At 39.7% G+C, this 18,840-nt stretch overlaps 1 protein-coding gene across 1 annotated transcript in view; it reads left to right on the top strand.

The window, feature by feature from the left end:
* The window catches only part of LOC117288263 (cubilin-like), a 92,561-nt gene that overhangs the window by 34,603 nt on the left and 39,118 nt on the right, over window positions 1-18,840 (top strand). The window contains exons 8-26 of the mRNA XM_033769049.1: window positions 541-715; window positions 2,366-2,497; window positions 3,453-3,548; window positions 4,014-4,328; window positions 4,874-4,986; window positions 5,396-5,630; window positions 6,088-6,272; window positions 6,867-7,029; window positions 7,597-7,787; window positions 8,854-9,013; window positions 11,140-11,321; window positions 12,279-12,450; window positions 13,002-13,230; window positions 13,776-13,906; window positions 14,899-15,085; window positions 15,360-15,523; window positions 15,964-16,145; window positions 16,953-17,109; window positions 17,840-18,024. Of these exons, the coding sequence (XP_033624940.1) occupies window positions 541-715; window positions 2,366-2,497; window positions 3,453-3,548; window positions 4,014-4,328; window positions 4,874-4,986; window positions 5,396-5,630; window positions 6,088-6,272; window positions 6,867-7,029; window positions 7,597-7,787; window positions 8,854-9,013; window positions 11,140-11,321; window positions 12,279-12,450; window positions 13,002-13,230; window positions 13,776-13,906; window positions 14,899-15,085; window positions 15,360-15,523; window positions 15,964-16,145; window positions 16,953-17,109; window positions 17,840-18,024 (3,354 nt within the window). The remainder of the gene's footprint in view (window positions 1-540; window positions 716-2,365; window positions 2,498-3,452; window positions 3,549-4,013; window positions 4,329-4,873; window positions 4,987-5,395; window positions 5,631-6,087; window positions 6,273-6,866; window positions 7,030-7,596; window positions 7,788-8,853; window positions 9,014-11,139; window positions 11,322-12,278; window positions 12,451-13,001; window positions 13,231-13,775; window positions 13,907-14,898; window positions 15,086-15,359; window positions 15,524-15,963; window positions 16,146-16,952; window positions 17,110-17,839; window positions 18,025-18,840) is intronic.

Raw genomic sequence — 18,840 nt, 5'->3', positions numbered from 1 at the left:
CATGCTGCGACGCTGTTGGATGTCAATAATGTAGTCAGGTTGTTTGGCCATTCGTTTTATTCTTCTTTATCTTGGCTCCCTGTGGTGTACAAGGCATCTGCTGACAAATAAGTTGCACACCGAGTTAAAACAATGTAGGCTCGCACAGGTACCCGCAAAGCGAAGCAAGTATAGTTGAGTGTCTTACTCGTGATAGTGGTTTGAACCCACTCATCAAGCTCATTGCTAATGACCTCTTGCATGCATTTCACATGCAGCGACTGTGCCATGCTCACCATTTTGGTCATCAACGGGTTTACGTGTAAACGCTGCGTCGCCTTAAATGCGCACTTCACTGAATAATGCACAGTGACATTGCCCACCAGTGTGGCGCATCCAAGATTATATCGATGATGTCGTCAGGTGAATTGGTTCAATAGCCCAAATAGTCATACTGTATTTCTGAGAAGGTTGTTCATCTTTTTTTTGGAAGCCATGGTAATATTTCAGAATTTAAGTCAAAATTTTAAGTTGCGTCTTTTTTGTTTGTCCTTCCTTTAGCCGAAGTACTCTTGTGTCTGTATGGACGGCTGGCAGACGGATGGAACTAGTAACAATCCGGCATGTACAATCGACATTGATGAGTGTAACGATAGGGACTACCCTTGCTCCTCCGACCCACTGGTCCAATGTATCAACGTTCCCGGTACCTACTACTGCGGTAACTGCCCAACAGGTGAGTGACTCTAATTGATTGGGTGAAAGACAAATTATATATCAAATTACCTTGGGGCGTTGTGGTCGGGCAGTCTAGGCAATGGTCTTAAGTTCTGTAATTTACTGAATGTGAATTCGAAATCCTGGCCTGGTCAGTTCTGATAATTGTGTAAGAACCCAGAGGGGGCCGCTTCACCGTGGCAACCACCTTTTTGTCATTTCCTGTGCAATTTGTTCTCTTTTCGTTTGGGGGAGGTAGTCCACTACTCTTTTATGTTTTAATGGGTTTTTTTTCTTCTTTTTTTAATGACTGGTTTCTGATGTATATTGGTTTATCTTGTGCAATAATATTTTTTACGTTGCTGTACAATTGGATTTTAAATTTCATGTAGTTTTTATAGAACATAGAAAATGTACTTAGGAGAGAAAATATTTGATTCATTTCAATCTGAAAGCTCCCTTGTTACCAAATTCCCATACCGATTCTCATGAGAATTATTTCTGTCTGATTTACTGTAAAAATAACATTCAAGCATTTGCTTTTATCAATTGCCGCATTCAAAACCCTGTGACTGGTGACCGGGATATTTTGCCGAGAGCAACTTACCTTTGTCAAACAATACACCATTCTGTTCAGGAGTGGAAAGGACAATAGTGCATGTATTACTACGGCCAAACAAAGCCCTATTCAGACTCTTTGTTCTTGTCTACATGGTAAAAAATAAGGGACTCCCCCTTCCACCAGTCCCATAATGCCCGCCCACTTTAATCAGCTGACCAATTTGTTGTGCCCAGAACTCGCAATGCAACTTTTGCAGACAGATCAATCTCCGTTAATGACCCCAAAATGTGGATTAAGCTTTCTGTACAAATTAGAAATGCCAGCTCACTTACCTCATTTCAGACAGTCAAATAAAGCTCAGCCTTTCCTACTTACTGTTCATTTATGCCTCAGCGCCCTCAGAGCGAAACTATGATTTTTACGCACTATAAATCACTTTTGTTTGATTGATCGATTGAATCTGTCATCACAGCAATGGGAGACTTTCTGGGACGATAGAGGGCAGCAGACTTACCGGGTAAATCCATTGTTCTCAGAATTATGCGCATGTTCAGAACTACGTAAACAATGGAAATTTACCCGGTATGTCTGCTGCCACCTAGCGTTGGAAAGTCTCCTATTGCATAAAGTTCCATGGTAAACAAAAAATGTTTAGTGCAAGCAGGTTTGAGACAACAGAAAAAGATGAACAAATGATACTTTTCAGTTCAATTGGGAACAGGATATATATGACAGTGGCCAGCTTTGTTTACTATAGTTATTTCCACTGAAGGATAAACAATTGCCTGTTTCACCAGCCCCCCTCCCTGAGTTTATCAATGCTTTATTTGTCTGATATAATGTAATGAAATTTATTGATTGTAGAAGTATAGCCATCAGCTTTCCCATGGTGTTCCCCTAAATTAAAAAAAAAATAATAAATCTGCAACTGTATTTGTTCATAATGTGGGAAAGCGGCAATTTTTTGCCAATATTAAATGTGTTGACCTGAAGCAAATATTGACCCAAGACTGGTAGCTCTTAAACAAAATACACCCTGTGGCATTCCACCAACTGTTACCCGCTAAACTCCTCGAATGAAATTTGTTTTTTCATTTCTCTGTACAGGTTACACCGGCAATGGAAACCAGTGTACGGATATTGACGAATGCTTGATTAACAATGGTGGCTGTTCAGTGTCCCCGTTGGTGCAGTGTATCAACAATGCTGGTTCAAGACAGTGTGGTTCTTGTCCCGTTGGTATGCGTCACTTTTGTTTCTGTTTAACTTAAAGCCATTGGACACTTTCGGTAAATAGTATTGTCCAAGTCCCACACTTTGTGTATCACAACTTATATATATATAAAACAACAAACCTGTGAAAATTTAGGCTCAATCCAACATCGGAGTCGGAGGAAAATAACGGGAAAAACCCACTCTTGTTTCTGCACGTCCCGCCGTGTCATGACATGTGTTTAAAATAAATCTGCAATTCTCGTTATCGAGAATTGATAATGTTTAATTGTTTTCTCAAAAAGTAAAGCATTTAATGGAATCATATTTCAGGAGAAGTCTTTCACCATTACCTTCTGTAAACCCTGTAAACTATTTGTAAATCTGTGAACTTTTATTTTTGTTCTGTATCGAAAGTGTCCAGTGGCTTTAAAGGGTTTTGATACCTTTTGTAGGAAGTTTATGGCCGTGACATGAACCTACTCACTGTGCATGAAGGTGTACATGTACTGGTGATATAATTTACAGCTTCAGTTACAGCTTCATTAGTTGTGAAGTTTGAAAAAAAAAATTGGAAAAACACAAAGCGATGTTTTCAGGAGAGTCGCATAATCCGTTGTACATGCTTAAAGATTTTCCGTGTCACTGAGATGAAAATTTATTTTGTGAAATTAATTTGCTCATTTCTCAAAAACTACATACAGCACCTCAGCAAATAGTAGTTTAAGGGAAGCTTTCTACCATAATCTTTTAACCGTGTTAGTTTAATGTAAAACTGTGGACAGTTGTGTTTTGTTTCGTATAAAAGTTGTACCAAAACCCTTTAACAGATGTAAGATTCTGTCAACCCTTTCGCAATGTAAGATCTGTTAACTCTAACCACAACTCACACACTTTATTGGTACCAAATGTTTGAATACGCGCAAGACTGGCACTGTCTGTTCAGAGGAGGCCTCATGTTCAATTTGATAATTAATTTCAGGGTATGTTGGAGACGGAGTGACGTGCATCTTTGTTGGAATCTGTAACCAAGACAACGGTGGATGCTCCTCGTTCGCAACCTGCACAGAGAATAGCGGTAAGCCCTTAGTTCAAGGGATTGTTTACGTTTGGTAATGTGTACCCACTGTATGTTGCAATCCTATAATTGTGAATTGTCAAATCACCCAATGGGGTAAAATTTGAAACTTGTTGAGCCAAAATTACCCCATGAACCAAATTTGAGCAAATTTGAAGCGGGTAGGGTTTAAAATTGCATTTGCATAAGACAAACCTGTCAAAATTTTATTTTAAATGGTGGTAGTGTCAACAATATTTTTATATAGTTGTTCTTCTCAGATCATCTGGAGAGGAGAGCATCTAGACAAGGTCTTTGTTTCTTTTAAGCAATCCTTTGGACTCCAGCTGGTTCCTGTCTCTGTATTTCAATTTCTCTTGTTGTATTATTATTATTATTATTTTTTTACCAATGTGCATTATTTTACTTTCTTATCAGCCCGCAAAAATGAATACATATATAACAAATGTTGTGCTATGTCTTCAGGTGTACCCGATGGGCGTATCTGCACCTGTAACCAGGGGTACACTGGTGACGGTGTAGGCGCCAGCGGGTGCATACCCTCCTCCGGGGCCTCCTGTCTGGACAACCCCTGCATCAACGGGCGCTGTGAGATCTACGGCAATTCCTACCAGTGCATCTGTAATGCGGGCTGGACGGGAGACCAGTGCGGCCAGGATGTGGACGAGTGCGCCAGCGCTCCCTGTCAGAACGGCGGCACGTGTCATAACCTCGTCAACGGGTTCGACTGTGACTGCTTAAGTGGGTTCTCCGGGGACCAGTGTGAAGAGTCTCAACAATGTAAGTGGAATAGCAGGGATGCGATCTCTTTGGGGTTTTTTTTTTCGGCGTTTTGCGAAATCCGTTTCCCCCCTACCCCCTCCCACCTTTTTTTGTTTTTAGAGTGTGGGGTGGACAAGTTCCTGTGTCTTTTCCCTGTTTATTTAGAAACACATTTCAAATGATGAGGATTTGTGTGTGAGTTATATTGAAATCACAGCCCTATCACACCCTGCCTGTTGGGCATATTATGAGCTAAGTATGTAAAACATATGGCTGTTCCAACACCACATATTGCGTTAATCTGTGCATCAAGTTTGTTGAAGATAAATTTGTTATCACAAGCGCACTCAAGAAGCGCGTTGTTTTGCTGTATTCCAGTTTTGCTTGTGTGATAACTTTTTATATTTATACTATGCATAATCTGAAATGTCTGTATTGAGTTATCCTTGAATGTTATTCACCCCTTTTTTTTTTATGGGCGGGGAAATCAAGTCAAAGACTTATTCGTTTGTGATGTGGGGATTTGTTTATGTTACTCCTGTGATTATTTTCACTGTTGACAGCTTGTGGTGGCTACCTGAATGGCGAGACTGGCTTCTTTGAATTCCCACCGTATGGTCAGGTTTATGACCATGGACTAAGCTGTGCCTGGGTCATCACTGTGCAAGACAGCAAGGTACATGTACATGTAGATCTTACTACCCTAGCTATAGTCCCATGTTAACCCTCTGTTAATCCTGTGTTAACCCTCTGTTAATCCTGTGTTAACCCTCTGTTAACCCCCTTTAAACCCACCATACGGTCAGGCTTATGACCATGAACTAGTCTTTAATTTTTTTTTGGTCTAAGCCCGTCTTGCCTTAATCCTTGCTTTTCTGGGTTTTGGGAGATACACGCCATTTGGAGCCAGTTTGGTTTTTAAATGCTATGCTCCCCTGGGCATCCCACGGTTGTTAAACCTAAGTTTTTTTCTTTTCAAAGATATTTGTTAATGTTTTTACATGTTCTTGTGAATTTTTTGCCGGAATAAATATTATTATTATTTTAAAACAAGTATCTTAATTTCTGTGCCCGATTTCCACCAGGTTGTCCACATCAGCTTCACCCGTTTCAAGCTGGAGTCCCACGCCAACTGCGACTACGACTTCTTACAGGTCAACGATGGCGCTTCGGCATCCGCATATACCCTCGGCCGATTCTGCGGGGAGGATGTACCTATTCCGATCACGAGCACTCATAATCAACTCTATTTCTGGTTCCGATCGGACGGCAGTGTTTCCTATGAAGGTTTCGGAATCAACTGGTCCAGCGTAGACCCAGGTACATAATAATCGTTTTTTATATCACACTTAACGCCGTAGGGCGTCTCAAAGCACTCCCAACATCATTATCTCTGGTCACTGGGCCATTTAATTCATTCCTTAAACCATTTCAGCTCCCTGGGGGAGTACAGCCTGTGCAACAAATATACCCTATTAAGCTGAGTCAATCACAAAAATCATACCCATTTAGCCCTGGGTGGAGAGGAGCATTTATAGTCACGTGTCTTGCTCAGGGACACAGATATCACGAGCAGGACTCGAACCCACACAGAACAGAAACACAATGCACATATCTGTTGAGACAACGGTCAATTCTTCAACTGCATTAAAGTGACATTTGCTATTATTTTAGGTTAATTACCACTCTGATTGGCGATTTAAGCACTGGATTAATTTTTTTATTATTATTTAATTTTGGTTCTTACAATTGTTGTTATTCCCATTTCTTCCGTTAGACTGCGGTGAGGACCTCATAGGCAGTAACTACGGCAGCATCAACTCACCCGGTTACCCCGGCAACTATCCCCCCAACAGGGAGTGTGTGTGGACGGTCACGGTGGATGCTGGCATGTACATGACGTTTGCATTTGGCACGTTACAGCTGGAGACTCACGAGACATGCGATTACGATTACGTGGAGGTAAAATCTAAATGTTGATTTTGTTAATGTTCATTAATTCAAATTAAAAGATTGGTTTATGTATGATGTTACTTACATATTATTTATTAGTTCTGTTTCACTCCTAAGCTAGGAGCTTCGTCAGACTGGTGACCATGTCCAATATCGAACTGCCTTTTATACCCTTTCTTGGTGGACATAGAGGGCGTTGTAGGCATGGTTTGGACTAATTGGTTGTAAATGTTCTGGAGTTAATTTCTTTTTTTTCTATTATCGGCGTTTGATTGGCTGAGAAGTGTTCACGACGCATACAGGCGTTCAAGGGTCATTGTTTGAGCTAGGCGACCAATGCAAGAGGCCTGGTTCATACTTCCTGCGAATGCAATATAAAAAAGTCACAAGTTTGCAACAAATAACTTGCATAAGTTGACTTGTGCTCAACTCTTGAGGAACATTTGCTGTGAAAACAGTCAAAAATTGCACCCAGTTACCGCAAACCAACTATACATTGCTACATGTACCTCATCTTGCAATGTCTCAAATCCTACAAACGTTATCAATGTTTACAACCTCGCCAATAATCACAACTATTTTTTCATTTTTTCCAATCTCCAGATCAGAGATGGTCTAACTGAAACTGCCGTGTCCCTGGGAAAGTTCTGCAGCACGCTCACCCCGGCACCTGTCCAGACCACGGGCCCCTATGCATTCATCCGTTTCCATAGCGACCAAAGTCTGACGGACACCGGGTTTCACATCACGTACACGTCAATGTCAAGTAAGGTTTTTTTAAGCACAAAAATTTGTTAGCATGAAATGTTTGCCTTGATAAAAGCAAAATTACCAACCAAATTTCCACATGATTTGAGGATGAGCAAACAACAGCTAAATACAGGTAACAACCAATATGCAACACATGGAAACTTGGTTGGTAATCCTGTTTTTATCAAGGAAGAAATTTCATGCTTAGCAAATTGTTGCCCTTAGCAGCTCTATGAAAATAATGACGTCTGCACTGGCTGTGGCTGGCTTGCCAGAGCCATATTCTCTAATGTTATGGTTAAAGCCAACAGCCGTAGCTGAAGCTTGATTTTTGTGGACTTCATAAAATTGCTGATAAACCTTGCAGCTTCTGGTAGATGAAGTATATTCATCAAGAGTAGTTTTTTAAAAATTGTTTTTTTTTTTTAATAAAAAAAAATCCTGATTTATAACCAAATATACTTTGATTTTACTGGATATGAAATTGCAAATATAATTCTTCAAAATCACAAACCGACGATGTGAAATTTTTATATTCGGTACATTTTTCTTAAATCTATTTTGATGATTTTTGTTTGAATAGTTGATCCAGGATGCGGTGGCGTTCTAACTGATGATGATGCGATACTGATATCGCCTAACTACCCCAATCCTTACAACCACAATGCTGAATGTATCTGGACCATACAGATTGGCGCCGGTGCTCAGATCAAGTTCACCATTACAGACCTGACCATAGAGGAGGAGGACAACTGCAGCTTCGACTACGTGGAGGTAAACCCAAGTCTGATGTTCTTTCTGCTTTAAATCGACTTCCAGTTTTGTTTGCCCTTAAAAAAACATTTTTGAAATGTGATTACAAAACCTAAAAAGTCCTCTGTAGGTCACCGAATGAAATGTGGCTACTTTTTTCAAAGACGAGTAATCATGCATGTTAACCCACCAACAAAATGGCTAAAAAATCACCCAATTTTCCAGCTCTAGAAACACAATTCATGGTTTGCCTTTAAAGGAACATGTTGCCTTGGATCGGTCGAGTTGATCGGTCGAGTTGGTCTTTGAAAGGCGTTTTCAGCCGTTTCTTATAAAATGCATATGATTAGAAAGTTATTTTTAGAGTAGAATATAATGATCCACACAAGTATCACTCGAAATTGCGTGGTTTTCCTTTTACCTCGTCGACTGTCAGCCAGTTATGAGAGTCAACTTTTTGACTCCCATAAATGGCCGACTGTGTTAGTTCGCAAAGTAAAAGGAAAATGACGCAATTTCGAGGCATATTTGTGTTGATCATTGTATTCTACTTTTAAAACATCTTTCTAACCATATGCATTTCATAACAAACGGTTCCAAACACTTTTCAAAGACCAACTTGACCGATCCAAGGCATCGTGTTCCTTTAATCTTTTCAGTTACCTTGATCAAAGTGCACTGGCAAGCCGGAAGGGTTTAGTAGCCAAAACACATCGCTCTATTCATTCCAAAGAGGATATTGTGTGTTAATCAAAAGGTCAAATTCAATGCGTTTTTTATTGAATATCTTTAAAAATCAGGATTGAGCTGATAATCCATTGTAGACAAATGTACAGACCATAAATTAGAAATGTGACATCATCGCACATTTTGGATTTTGAAAATAAAAATGTTCGAGAAGGGTATTAAACACCATTAAACACAGTGGCATTTTTACAACATTTTAACAATATGCCTAGAAGCTTGTAATTTTTGCCCCAATTTTCATAAGGATTCTATCTTTGAGAAAATGGGTGAATCACAAAAATTAACTGGACCTTAAAAGCAGAAAACTGTATTTATGGTTTTAATATTTAATTGTTCACAGTTGAGAGACGGGTTTGATGAAACTGCACCGTTTGTCGGACGGTACTGCCATGCTGATGCCATACCACCTCCTTTCGTGTCTTCGTCAAATATGCTGTGGGTCAAGTTCGCATCCGATGCCTCTATAAATGCTGGAGGGTTCAGGGCAACCTATGAACTGAGTAAGTGGCAGACATTTGTTTTCTTCTCGAATTATTTCAAGTTTCATTCAAGCCTCAAATGATTATACTTTGATTGTCATATATTAGACTGTGTTACTGATGATGTCACATGCTCACCAAGGAGCAACAGAGAAACCGATTTTCTTGTAAACTTTTCTTTTGCAATTTCAATGATGATGAGTTTTGCCAACCAGTGGTTGGCAAAACAAATGATCGACTTTCGCTGCAAGAAAGTACATTTGATTATATAAAACGAAGGATCAACTTTCGCTGCAAGAAAGTTCATTTGATTATATAAAACTTTTTTACTGACTTCCAACAACTTCTTGTAGGTATGATTTGTACACAGCTCAATTGAAGAGAACATTTAATTTATAATTTATAGAGATTGCACATTTTGGGGAATTTTTTCAAAACTTGCACATTTCAAAACTTATTTAGCTGTTAATTTGATAATTCTTGAATTTATATTGACAATTATGACACAAAATAAAACATTTCCGTATGACAAGTGTTGTATCTCACCAAAGCCTTTGGAATGTACCTGGTAACTCTTACTGACAATAAAGTTCATAGGGGTTTTGGCTCAATGGAAGAAAAAACAAAATATATTTCAAGGATATTGCACAGTACATTTTTACACTACAACAGAAAAAGGGGACATCTCTAACTAGTTCAGCTCAATCAGCTCCCAATGAAAAGTATTATTTTTGTCTGTTGTAAACTACAAGATGGGAGTGAATTCACTCTACCACAAACCAGTGGTGTGTGAATCAAATGGATTGAGATATAAATAGGATTTAATCTGTTATACTCCTATTGTTGTGAAACCAGTTTGTGCATTAAGTTATCCAAGGTTAACCACACTCAACGCACACCATCAATCAATGGACTTTTCTTTTTTTATCTCTTTACAAAGTTGTTGTTATGAACAGGCCCAAACAGTGTCGCTAAGCACATCACAATGATGCTTTTAATACCAGAATAGTAGTTTACCAGGCGAAATATCATGCCGCACAAGCCAGTGACTGGTATCCTGCTTGTTTATGCTTAGGCCAAGTAAAAACATGTTAAGCGTCCCCACCTGGTTCCTTTTGTAGAGACAGCCTCCAAAAGAAATTTTTGAAAAAAAGCCCAGCTGTTTATTTCTTCCAAAAATGTGTCGGACAGCCAATTAAAAAAAAAAGAGCTCTCCTCCTTCCTGTTATCAAAAAGCGAGGATGCTAAACATATAGAAAAGTTTGCGGTAACACCATGTAATAACAATCTCTCAATGAGTTGGGGTGGTTCTGAAAAGAACCGTTGGATTAACTCGACGTTTCGATCAGTATGCTCTGATCGTCTTCTGGAGAATGCTGGACTCTGATGCTGTATGCTGCTTAAGTACTGGGCGGTGGATCAGCGGTGATGCATGAAGGCGGGAAATATTTCTATATCTTTCTATAAACTTTTCTATATCTTACTTCCACCATGCAAAGTTTCAAATCCTACTGATGCTAAACATGTTTCTTTTTTAGGGGTGGGGGCTTAAGCAGAAAGTTGTTAAGCATGTTTGTCTGCTTGGGCAGCTCTGTGACCTAATCCCCTTGCATCTAACTGTCGCTTGAATGGGAGTTATGTGGAGCATTGTTATGGTGTTTGAAATGCTACAAATTACTTGTATGGAATTAAGACACTATGCAGACTGATGGGGATCAGTAGCTATTAGAACTGACACTATAAGCATTGCACACAACAAGCAATGTATAATACTGTAAATGGTTGCTGGCTGGTGAGGCAGAGAATTCGGTGAGCCCAGTGTTATTAATGGAAGGAAATCTAAAAAGTATTAAACCTCAAAAATAAAATGCCTTTTTGGAAAAGGGAAAGGGGAAAGCCTTTTTTTATATATTTTTCTTTTTTAAAGACAAACGGATGAGCTATTTTTCAAAAATATTTTTTCCTGTTTTGAGATCGATTAAATGTAGAAATTTTGTTTTCTTTCTTTTTTAACGAAAAAAGAAAGGTTGTATTTAAATCGATCTAAAAAAAACAACAACAAAAAACGGACGGGGATGTTTAACATGTTTTTTTAAATATTTTTTTTTTTGGCATAATTTATGTTTTTGTAACATTTTTCCTTTCAGATTGTGGAGGAATATTTACCGATCCGACTCAGGAGCTGTTGTCTCCATACTTCCCCAACTACTATCCTCTGAACAAGATCTGCGAATATGTCATCAATGCTCCCCAGGGTCAGATGGTCATCGTGACCTTCATAACCTTTGACATCGAAGCTCATGAAGAGTGCAACTTTGATTACCTTCAGGTAATGTTTACACGTGACACCATAGAGGGCAGTAGATATACATTAAAGGCACTGGACACATTTGATAATTGTCAGAGACCAGTATTCTCACTTGTTGTATCCAAACATGATGTTTAAAATAACAAATCTGCGAAAATTTGAACTCATTGGTCATCGAAGTTGCGAGAGAAAAAGGAAAGAAAAAGCATCCTTTGCACACTAAGTTTTTACGCTAACAATGATTTTGAGTAGTTACCAATAGTGTCCAATTCCTTTAACACTATTAACACTGTTAATAAATCTGAGCTTGGTTATGTTTTTTGATGTGAGAAGAAACTATTAATAAATTTTGTGATATGGTCATGATGGTGTGTGGTGGCCGAGGGATCAATCACACAGGGCTGTGAAGCTCTAGTGTTGATCGGCAGATTGTGAGTTCGACATTTCTTTCTTAGGGGCAATAATATTTGCGTTAAAACAGGGGGAAAAAAATGTTTCTTTGAAGTTGCGTAGACTTAACTGCCAGTAGAACACATTATGCAGCATGTCCCTGACACATGGGACCCCTGTGCCCAATTTCATAAAGCACGTAAGCACAAAAGCTTGCTAAGCACAGAAAACTCTTGCTTAGCAAAAATAGATTACAGTCAAAATACCGTACGCTGATGACCATTGCCCACTCATTTCTTGCATTGCAAGGGAATTTTCTATGCAGAATTTTCTGGTAAACAGCTTTAGGAAGTTGGGCCAGACTAGCTTTTTTTTCCAGAATTCTTGTTACCTTATTTCACAACTCGCAGCGCACATACAGGCGCGTCTCCTTTCTTCCATTTTGTGTGTCAAAATGTGCACAAAAGGAATTGGACTCCCCAAAAAGGCACAAATGGTAGCCCTGTGCAGAGGTGCGTAAACTTGTGGTCCATCCTTTAGCCTCCAGCTAACTTTTTTGTTTCCCACTCCCCCCTCCTGATTCCATAGCTTCACGATGGAGGTGATGAGAGCTCGTTGATAATCTCCAAGTTGTGTGGAACTGCTCTTCCAGCTGAGGTGTCCTCCACTGGCAACTCAATGTATCTCAAGTTCGTCACTGACGGCTCCATCGCAAACTATGGCTTCCGCGCAACGTTCAGATTTGAAGATGCAGCCCCAGGTATGGCTCTCAGGGTCCTGCCGTAGAACTCTCTCCCTCATTCTGCAGAAAGTTCCCTGAAAATAAACCAATCTGAGCGTGTTCTGATGAACTAATTTAAAAATCTCTATACTGAGTGGTGCTAATTCTCCCTGATTCTGTAGAAAACTCCCTGAAAAAAAACCCCCAAAAACCTCCCATTTTCTGATAAGAAAAACTTAAAAGAATGCGATTCTAAAGATCTCCCTGATTGTTGTACAAAATCTCCTTGATTGCAAGCTGAAAATGATGGCAGCTCTGATTTAGGAAGCATGGGCGCACTTTGATGATTTATTTTTGTCCCCTGTCCTGGCTGCTTCCTTTTTAGAGGCCACCTCCTTTTGTTTAATATAAATAGCCCAGCCGGTTGTCTTTAGAAATGTGTTGGATGGCCATTTAAAAAGAATGGAGGACAAAAAAAAACTTTCCTCCTTTTTTCCAAAAGACAGGACACTAAACATGTTTTTTTTTTGTTTTTTTTTTGCCTTTTTCATTAATAAATGTTTCTCCTACCATTTCTCTCACTGTCTCAGGAGGATGTGGAGGTCAGTTCACAGACGACGTCGGCATCTTTGCCTCGCCCCCTCATCCCGAAGGTTACCCCCACGGTGCTCACTGCGTCTACTCCATCATGGTGACGGACGGCTACGTCATCCGTCTCACATTCAATTCCTTCAGCTTGGAGGAGGCCACTGATTGTATCTTTGATTATGTACAGGTGTATGATAACAGCACCAATGCGCTGTCCCCAGACATGGGAAGGTATGTATTACTCACATTAAAGGCAGTGGACACTACTGGTATAAACTTTAAAAAAACATTAACATAAAACCTTACTTGGTAATGAGTAATGGAGAGCTGTTGATAGTAAAAGATATTGTGAGAAACGGCTCCCTCTGAAGTTACATACTTTTTGAGAGAGAAGTAATTTTCCACAAATTTGCTCATAGTTCAGGGTTTTTTTTTCAACCTATTATCACATCCCTGCTGATTGCCAATGTTATCAGCTCTGCAACATCTATTGGCGGGCGTGAAAGTACAAGGAAAAGTGCCTGAACAAGAGGGAAAAGTGCCTGAACAAGAGGGAAAAATGCCTGACCAATTGGGGAAAATGCCTGAACAATAGGGAAAAGTGCTGAACAATAGGGAAAAATGCCTGAACAATAGGAACAAATGCCTGAACAATAGGAAAAAATGCCTGAACAATAGGAAAAAATGCCTGAACAATAGGCACAAGAGTCCATATTTGAGATCTGTGTGGTTAATTTTTCTGACCTTGTCCGACCATTCTCTATCTTCCCATGTAGGTACTGTGGTAGTAGCCCACCTCCAATCCTCACAACCACCGGTAACGAGATGACCGTCATCTTCCATACAGATTCTAGCATAGCTCGTGAGGGCTTCACTGCCTCTTACGTGGCTCTCGACGCTACAACAGGTAACGGAAACAATTTCCCTGCATTTCAGTTAATCGCTATTGATCTACGAGTCCATGCCTCTATTGTTATACTCCTGAATACCTATTGTGCTTTTCTCCGACCACTTACTAATCCGTTCAAGTAAATGGTGTTTTTCCAGTAAAAGGTTATTCATAGAGATTTGAGCAAATTCTCATGCCTGATCTTAAACATATCGACATTTTGTTAATGCTGGCCTTTACACGGCCCAGTATCTTGTGAAACTATCAGATAATAGTAAAATGTCGGTTTTATTTACATCTCAATAAGAAGAGTCCCTCAAGCATTGATTTTACCTACTAGTTCGACCAATTACTAGCAATATTAAGGCTTACTTTTATTTATAAGGATTTAAAGTAAAAGACTAGTTAAAGCAAGTGCTAGTTTTTATTCATCTGTGGCCCATTGTCTTGCTGACTAGACGATGAGATTGCCCAGTAGCTACATTAGATGCGTCACTGTATCACTGTGAACTTCTGTGAATGATTTGAATCTAAGGCCGAGTTTTAAAAAAAACACGTTTCACGTCCGGGTTGTTCAAAAAAAGGAGGAAGAGGGGCTTCTTATTTTTTTATTTTTTATTTCAAGATGGCCGCCATTCTTTGTTAAAATGTCAAATATCCGTTGTTTTTTCTAGTGCTGTAATACACAAAACATAAATGAAACAATTTAGTCGAGGCATTCAGATTGTTAATGCTGAGATCATTTAAAATAACCCAATTTAAAAAAAGAAAGAAAAAAAGAAAAATAACCCTAAAATAACTCTATTTAAAAAAAGAAAGAAAAAAAAAAAGAAAACAAAAAAAAAGGGAGGCGGCCTTTAAAAAGGAAGCTAAACATGTTTCTTTTTTACTTGGCCTAATTGAAAAACTTTGTTAAAATGTGTAAATGTAGAGCAGCAATAAAAATAAATGTATAAATGAAATTAAATAAATGAAATTATTAAATCTATGATATTTTCTCCACCGTTCAGTGTGTGGTGGTGAGTTAAACCAAGACACGGGCGTGATCACTTCACCAAACTATCCCGACGAGTACCCTCACAATCGCCAGTGTACATGGGTCATATCAGCCTCTTCCGGTCGACAGATTAACGTCAACTTCACAGACTTTGACATGGAGCAGCACGTGGATTGTCTGTACGACTATGTTGAGCTCAGGTGAGGATTTACAAAACATTAAATTTAACATTGTTAAATTTAACATTGTTAAATTTAACATATTATCTCAACCAGGGACCACCTTTTGAAATTATGACAGGTCGTGGCCTCCCCCCACCACCCCTTCACCTAGCAATCACAATGTGTATTATTTATCTTCAGGAATGGAAACCTCACCACTGCTTGGTACTTTCTGTGGAAGTAGCCTCAGCCTGACCCCCCCCCCCCCCCACCCCTTCACCTACCAATCACAATGTGTATTATTTATCTTCAGGAATGGTGGGTACGACACCTCACCACTGCTTGGTACCTTCTGTGGTAGTAGCCTCAGCCCGACCTCCTACACCTCCCACAGCAACAAGATGTTTGTGAAATTCGTCTCAGACTCGAGCCTCGCTGCCCGCGGGTTCTCGCTCAGCTTTGATGGTACCGCGACAGGTAAATAAGAATATCATTTGATGACACCCTCTGAAATTTACGCATACGCTTATACCATCGTACTGTTTTCACCAGTATTTTTTTTTTTAAACTTGTCATTTTCTTTTTTTTTTTGTGAGAAAATAATGCCTTTTTATTTGTCTGAACCCTCATGCTTTTTTTTTCTCTTCCAATGAGCAGATTTTTCTTACAGGAAGTACGGGCTCTGTGGCTCTTTTGTTAACATGTCTTGGGTCAGTCTGTAGACCTTTAATCATGCTTACACTATCTTTGTCAAGTCCCCTGTGTACATTATGATTCAAATCTATACAAAAAATGGACCAGACTATTTGCCCCACCAGCCTCACTTTGGTTACACCAATTTAGATGGGAGTACTACAAGATGGATGCAAAAGATACAGGTCTTAAACCCTATGTTATTTTGTGTGTGTGTGTCTTAGGATGTGGTGGAGAACTGACTACTCCAACGGGAAGCTTTGTGTCGCCCAACTACCCTTACCCCTACGGTCACGACGCTGAGTGCTTCTGGCTCATCACAACCAATCAAGGCAGCACGCTCATCCTGACATTCGCAGACTTCGACCTAGAGACGCACGGAACGTGTGCGTTCGACTTCCTCAAGGTAAGAAGGGCTTGAATTTGAGTGAGACAACTTACGGTTCCATGCTTTTTCTCAAGGAACCCAAGTCTCGACACTCCTGGAGTGACAGATTTTTTTTCCAGCTGTGCCCATGCATCTGGAACTCTCCACCACTTAATCTAGAATCTTGTCTTTGTACCACATAAATTAAATTCAAATGTCTTCTTTAAATTATCTTATGTCACAGGTTTTCAAGGACTTATTTAGTTTATGTCTATTTAATTAATTTTTTTCTTTTGTTCGTTTTTTTTTTCGTTTGTGAACATGCTGTTTTGGTTTTAGATAATTACATTGAGGTATTATGCTTCATTTATTTTAAATTACAAAAAAAAAATTGAAAAGAAAGCAACCAATCATGGGACAGATTTTTTTCATCTGAAAGTTTGTAGAAATGTTGAATTTGGTCACCATATAATGTTAAGCGATTGAATGTTTCGCTGCGATCCGACTGTCCATGCCATTATGTTGCCTGTAGGTGTTGCTATGTAAGTGTAGTCCTAGTGGCTAGAGTGTCCTATAACGCAAATTAGTCACTCTGTAATGTTCAAAGAACTTCAATATTCTGTATTTTCCTGCAAAGTACTGTTGAGCTACGTTATGTAGGTATGAGACCAATTCTTTGACCTAGCACCATGTAATGGTTTACAAGGTGCTGTGGCACAATATTCCGCCAATCAAACCAAGGACACAGAGGCAAACCCCTTCTCTCTTTGATAGGTGCACTGGGTTTCAAAGACCTCTCATATTTTAAAGAAATATAACTATTTTTCGTTGTCGTATCCTGTGTAGGTTTTTGATGGCCTAACTGAGAATGACGCTGAATTGGGAACGTTCTGTGGTACAGACTTTCCAGCACCGGTCCAGTCCACGGGTAACTCGCTCAGGGTCAAGTTCCGAACTGATTTCTCAATGGCAGGGCGGGGATTCCATGCCGCCTACCAAACCAGTAAGTCATCTAATTAATAGGAGTAATCATTGTAATGGTTAATAATGATAACTATAATATACAGCACTTATAAAGCGCACAGAATCTAAAAAAAAAAAAATGCCATTCAAGGGCGCCGGTTCCGAAAGTCAAGAGTCGAGGATTAAGATAATTGTTTACAGAGGTGTGTTTTGAGCTGCCGTTTGAAGATTGATGGATTATTTTGTGTTCTGAGGGCAAGCGGCAGTGAGTTCCAAAGACGAGGTGCAATGCTGTGGAAAGCTCTGTCTCCATAGCTAGCGAGGCGGGATATGGGTACGTGGAGTGTGAGAGCCGATGACCGTAGACGAGGCCTGACATTACGAAGTTGTAGCATGTCCCGGATGTGGATAGGGGCGAGTTGATGAAGAGCCTTAAACGTGAGAAGGATGATTTTGAACCGCATTCTGAAATGTACGGGGAGCCAGTGAAGTTGATGAAGTATTGGTGTGATGTGTTCTTGTGGATGAAATGACGGCACTATTGTATATGGCTTGCACTATAACCCCAAGAGCTGAAGATACCTTAGGAAAGAAGATGCATGTATATGACAAGTTTTAAAGCCCAGCCGTTGAGGCTTTTTGCAAACATCTAAATATTTTGTTGTCTGTGCTAAAAGCGTACCACCTAAAATGGCATTTATCTTACACACGAGTTTGTACATGTACATGTAACCTGAAAAATGGTTTTCTCCCCACCATCTGTCCATCAGATTGCGACCATGTCCGCCTGACCGGCTACAGCGGCGTGATTGAGAGTCCAAACTTCCCGGGTGCCTATCCACACAGCCGAGACTGTACCTGGATCATTGAGACTACAGAGGGTAACACTGTCAACCTCACCTTCACTACGTTGACGTTGGAAGACCACGTCAGCTGCAGTTATGATTACATTGAGGTAAAGCAGGGGTTTCCCCTTAACGTTTTGTTTTCATGATGTTTCGGCTGAACTTCAGAAGGGGTTCTGTACGGGGTGAGTCAAAATAAAATTGACCAAGATTTGTGATCTAAAAACTTAACAACTACTGACACTCAGGGATGAGATTGTCCAGACTTTTGGCTAAATTCAGACTTTTTATGTCGGCCTGGTGAACAAAAATCAGACAATATTTTTTCCCACAAATAAATAAATCCTGCTCATTAGTCTACTTCTCTAGTGCTTTGGATACTGTTTCCAAAAGCTCCGTGGAATCTATAACCCCAGGGGTAACCGAACGGTAGAAATGGCATCATTTCAACATACCTTTGAATTTGTATCCAAGTGTCAGACTTTTTCGTTAGTAATGACTCTCAACCCTGGACATTCAAATCCCAAAAACTTAAATCACATTGGGATTTAACCAACCTACCCCTCATTTATTGTGAAAAGGAGTTTTTTTTATTCACCTGGCGGGCAACCACCGCTGTATTCACTAAGACTACTAATCATCAGATTCTGTAAAGTGGTTTCTACCGTACCCCCATCCAATATATTTATTTGGTCAAGGAAACGTCACATTTGATCACAAAAAACAAAAGGGAAAAAAGGAAATAATAGAGGGATACTGAACTACATGTACTAGTACTACCACAGACTAGACGACACTCTCTCCAGTTTCAAAACTAAATTGGAAACTCACTTGTTCAGTCTCGGCTTTAAGTACCGTCATTAGCAGAATTTTGTTTCTTTAAGCCAGGCGTGTCTTTCTGATGAACTATAATTGAATTTGAATGA

Source organism: Asterias rubens, chromosome 3, assembly GCF_902459465.1.
Source record: "Asterias rubens chromosome 3, eAstRub1.3, whole genome shotgun sequence".
Classification (NCBI taxonomy): domain Eukaryota; kingdom Metazoa; phylum Echinodermata; class Asteroidea; order Forcipulatida; family Asteriidae; genus Asterias; species Asterias rubens.
Note: the sequence above shows the minus strand (reverse complement) of the source record. Positions and strands in the feature narration are given on the sequence as shown.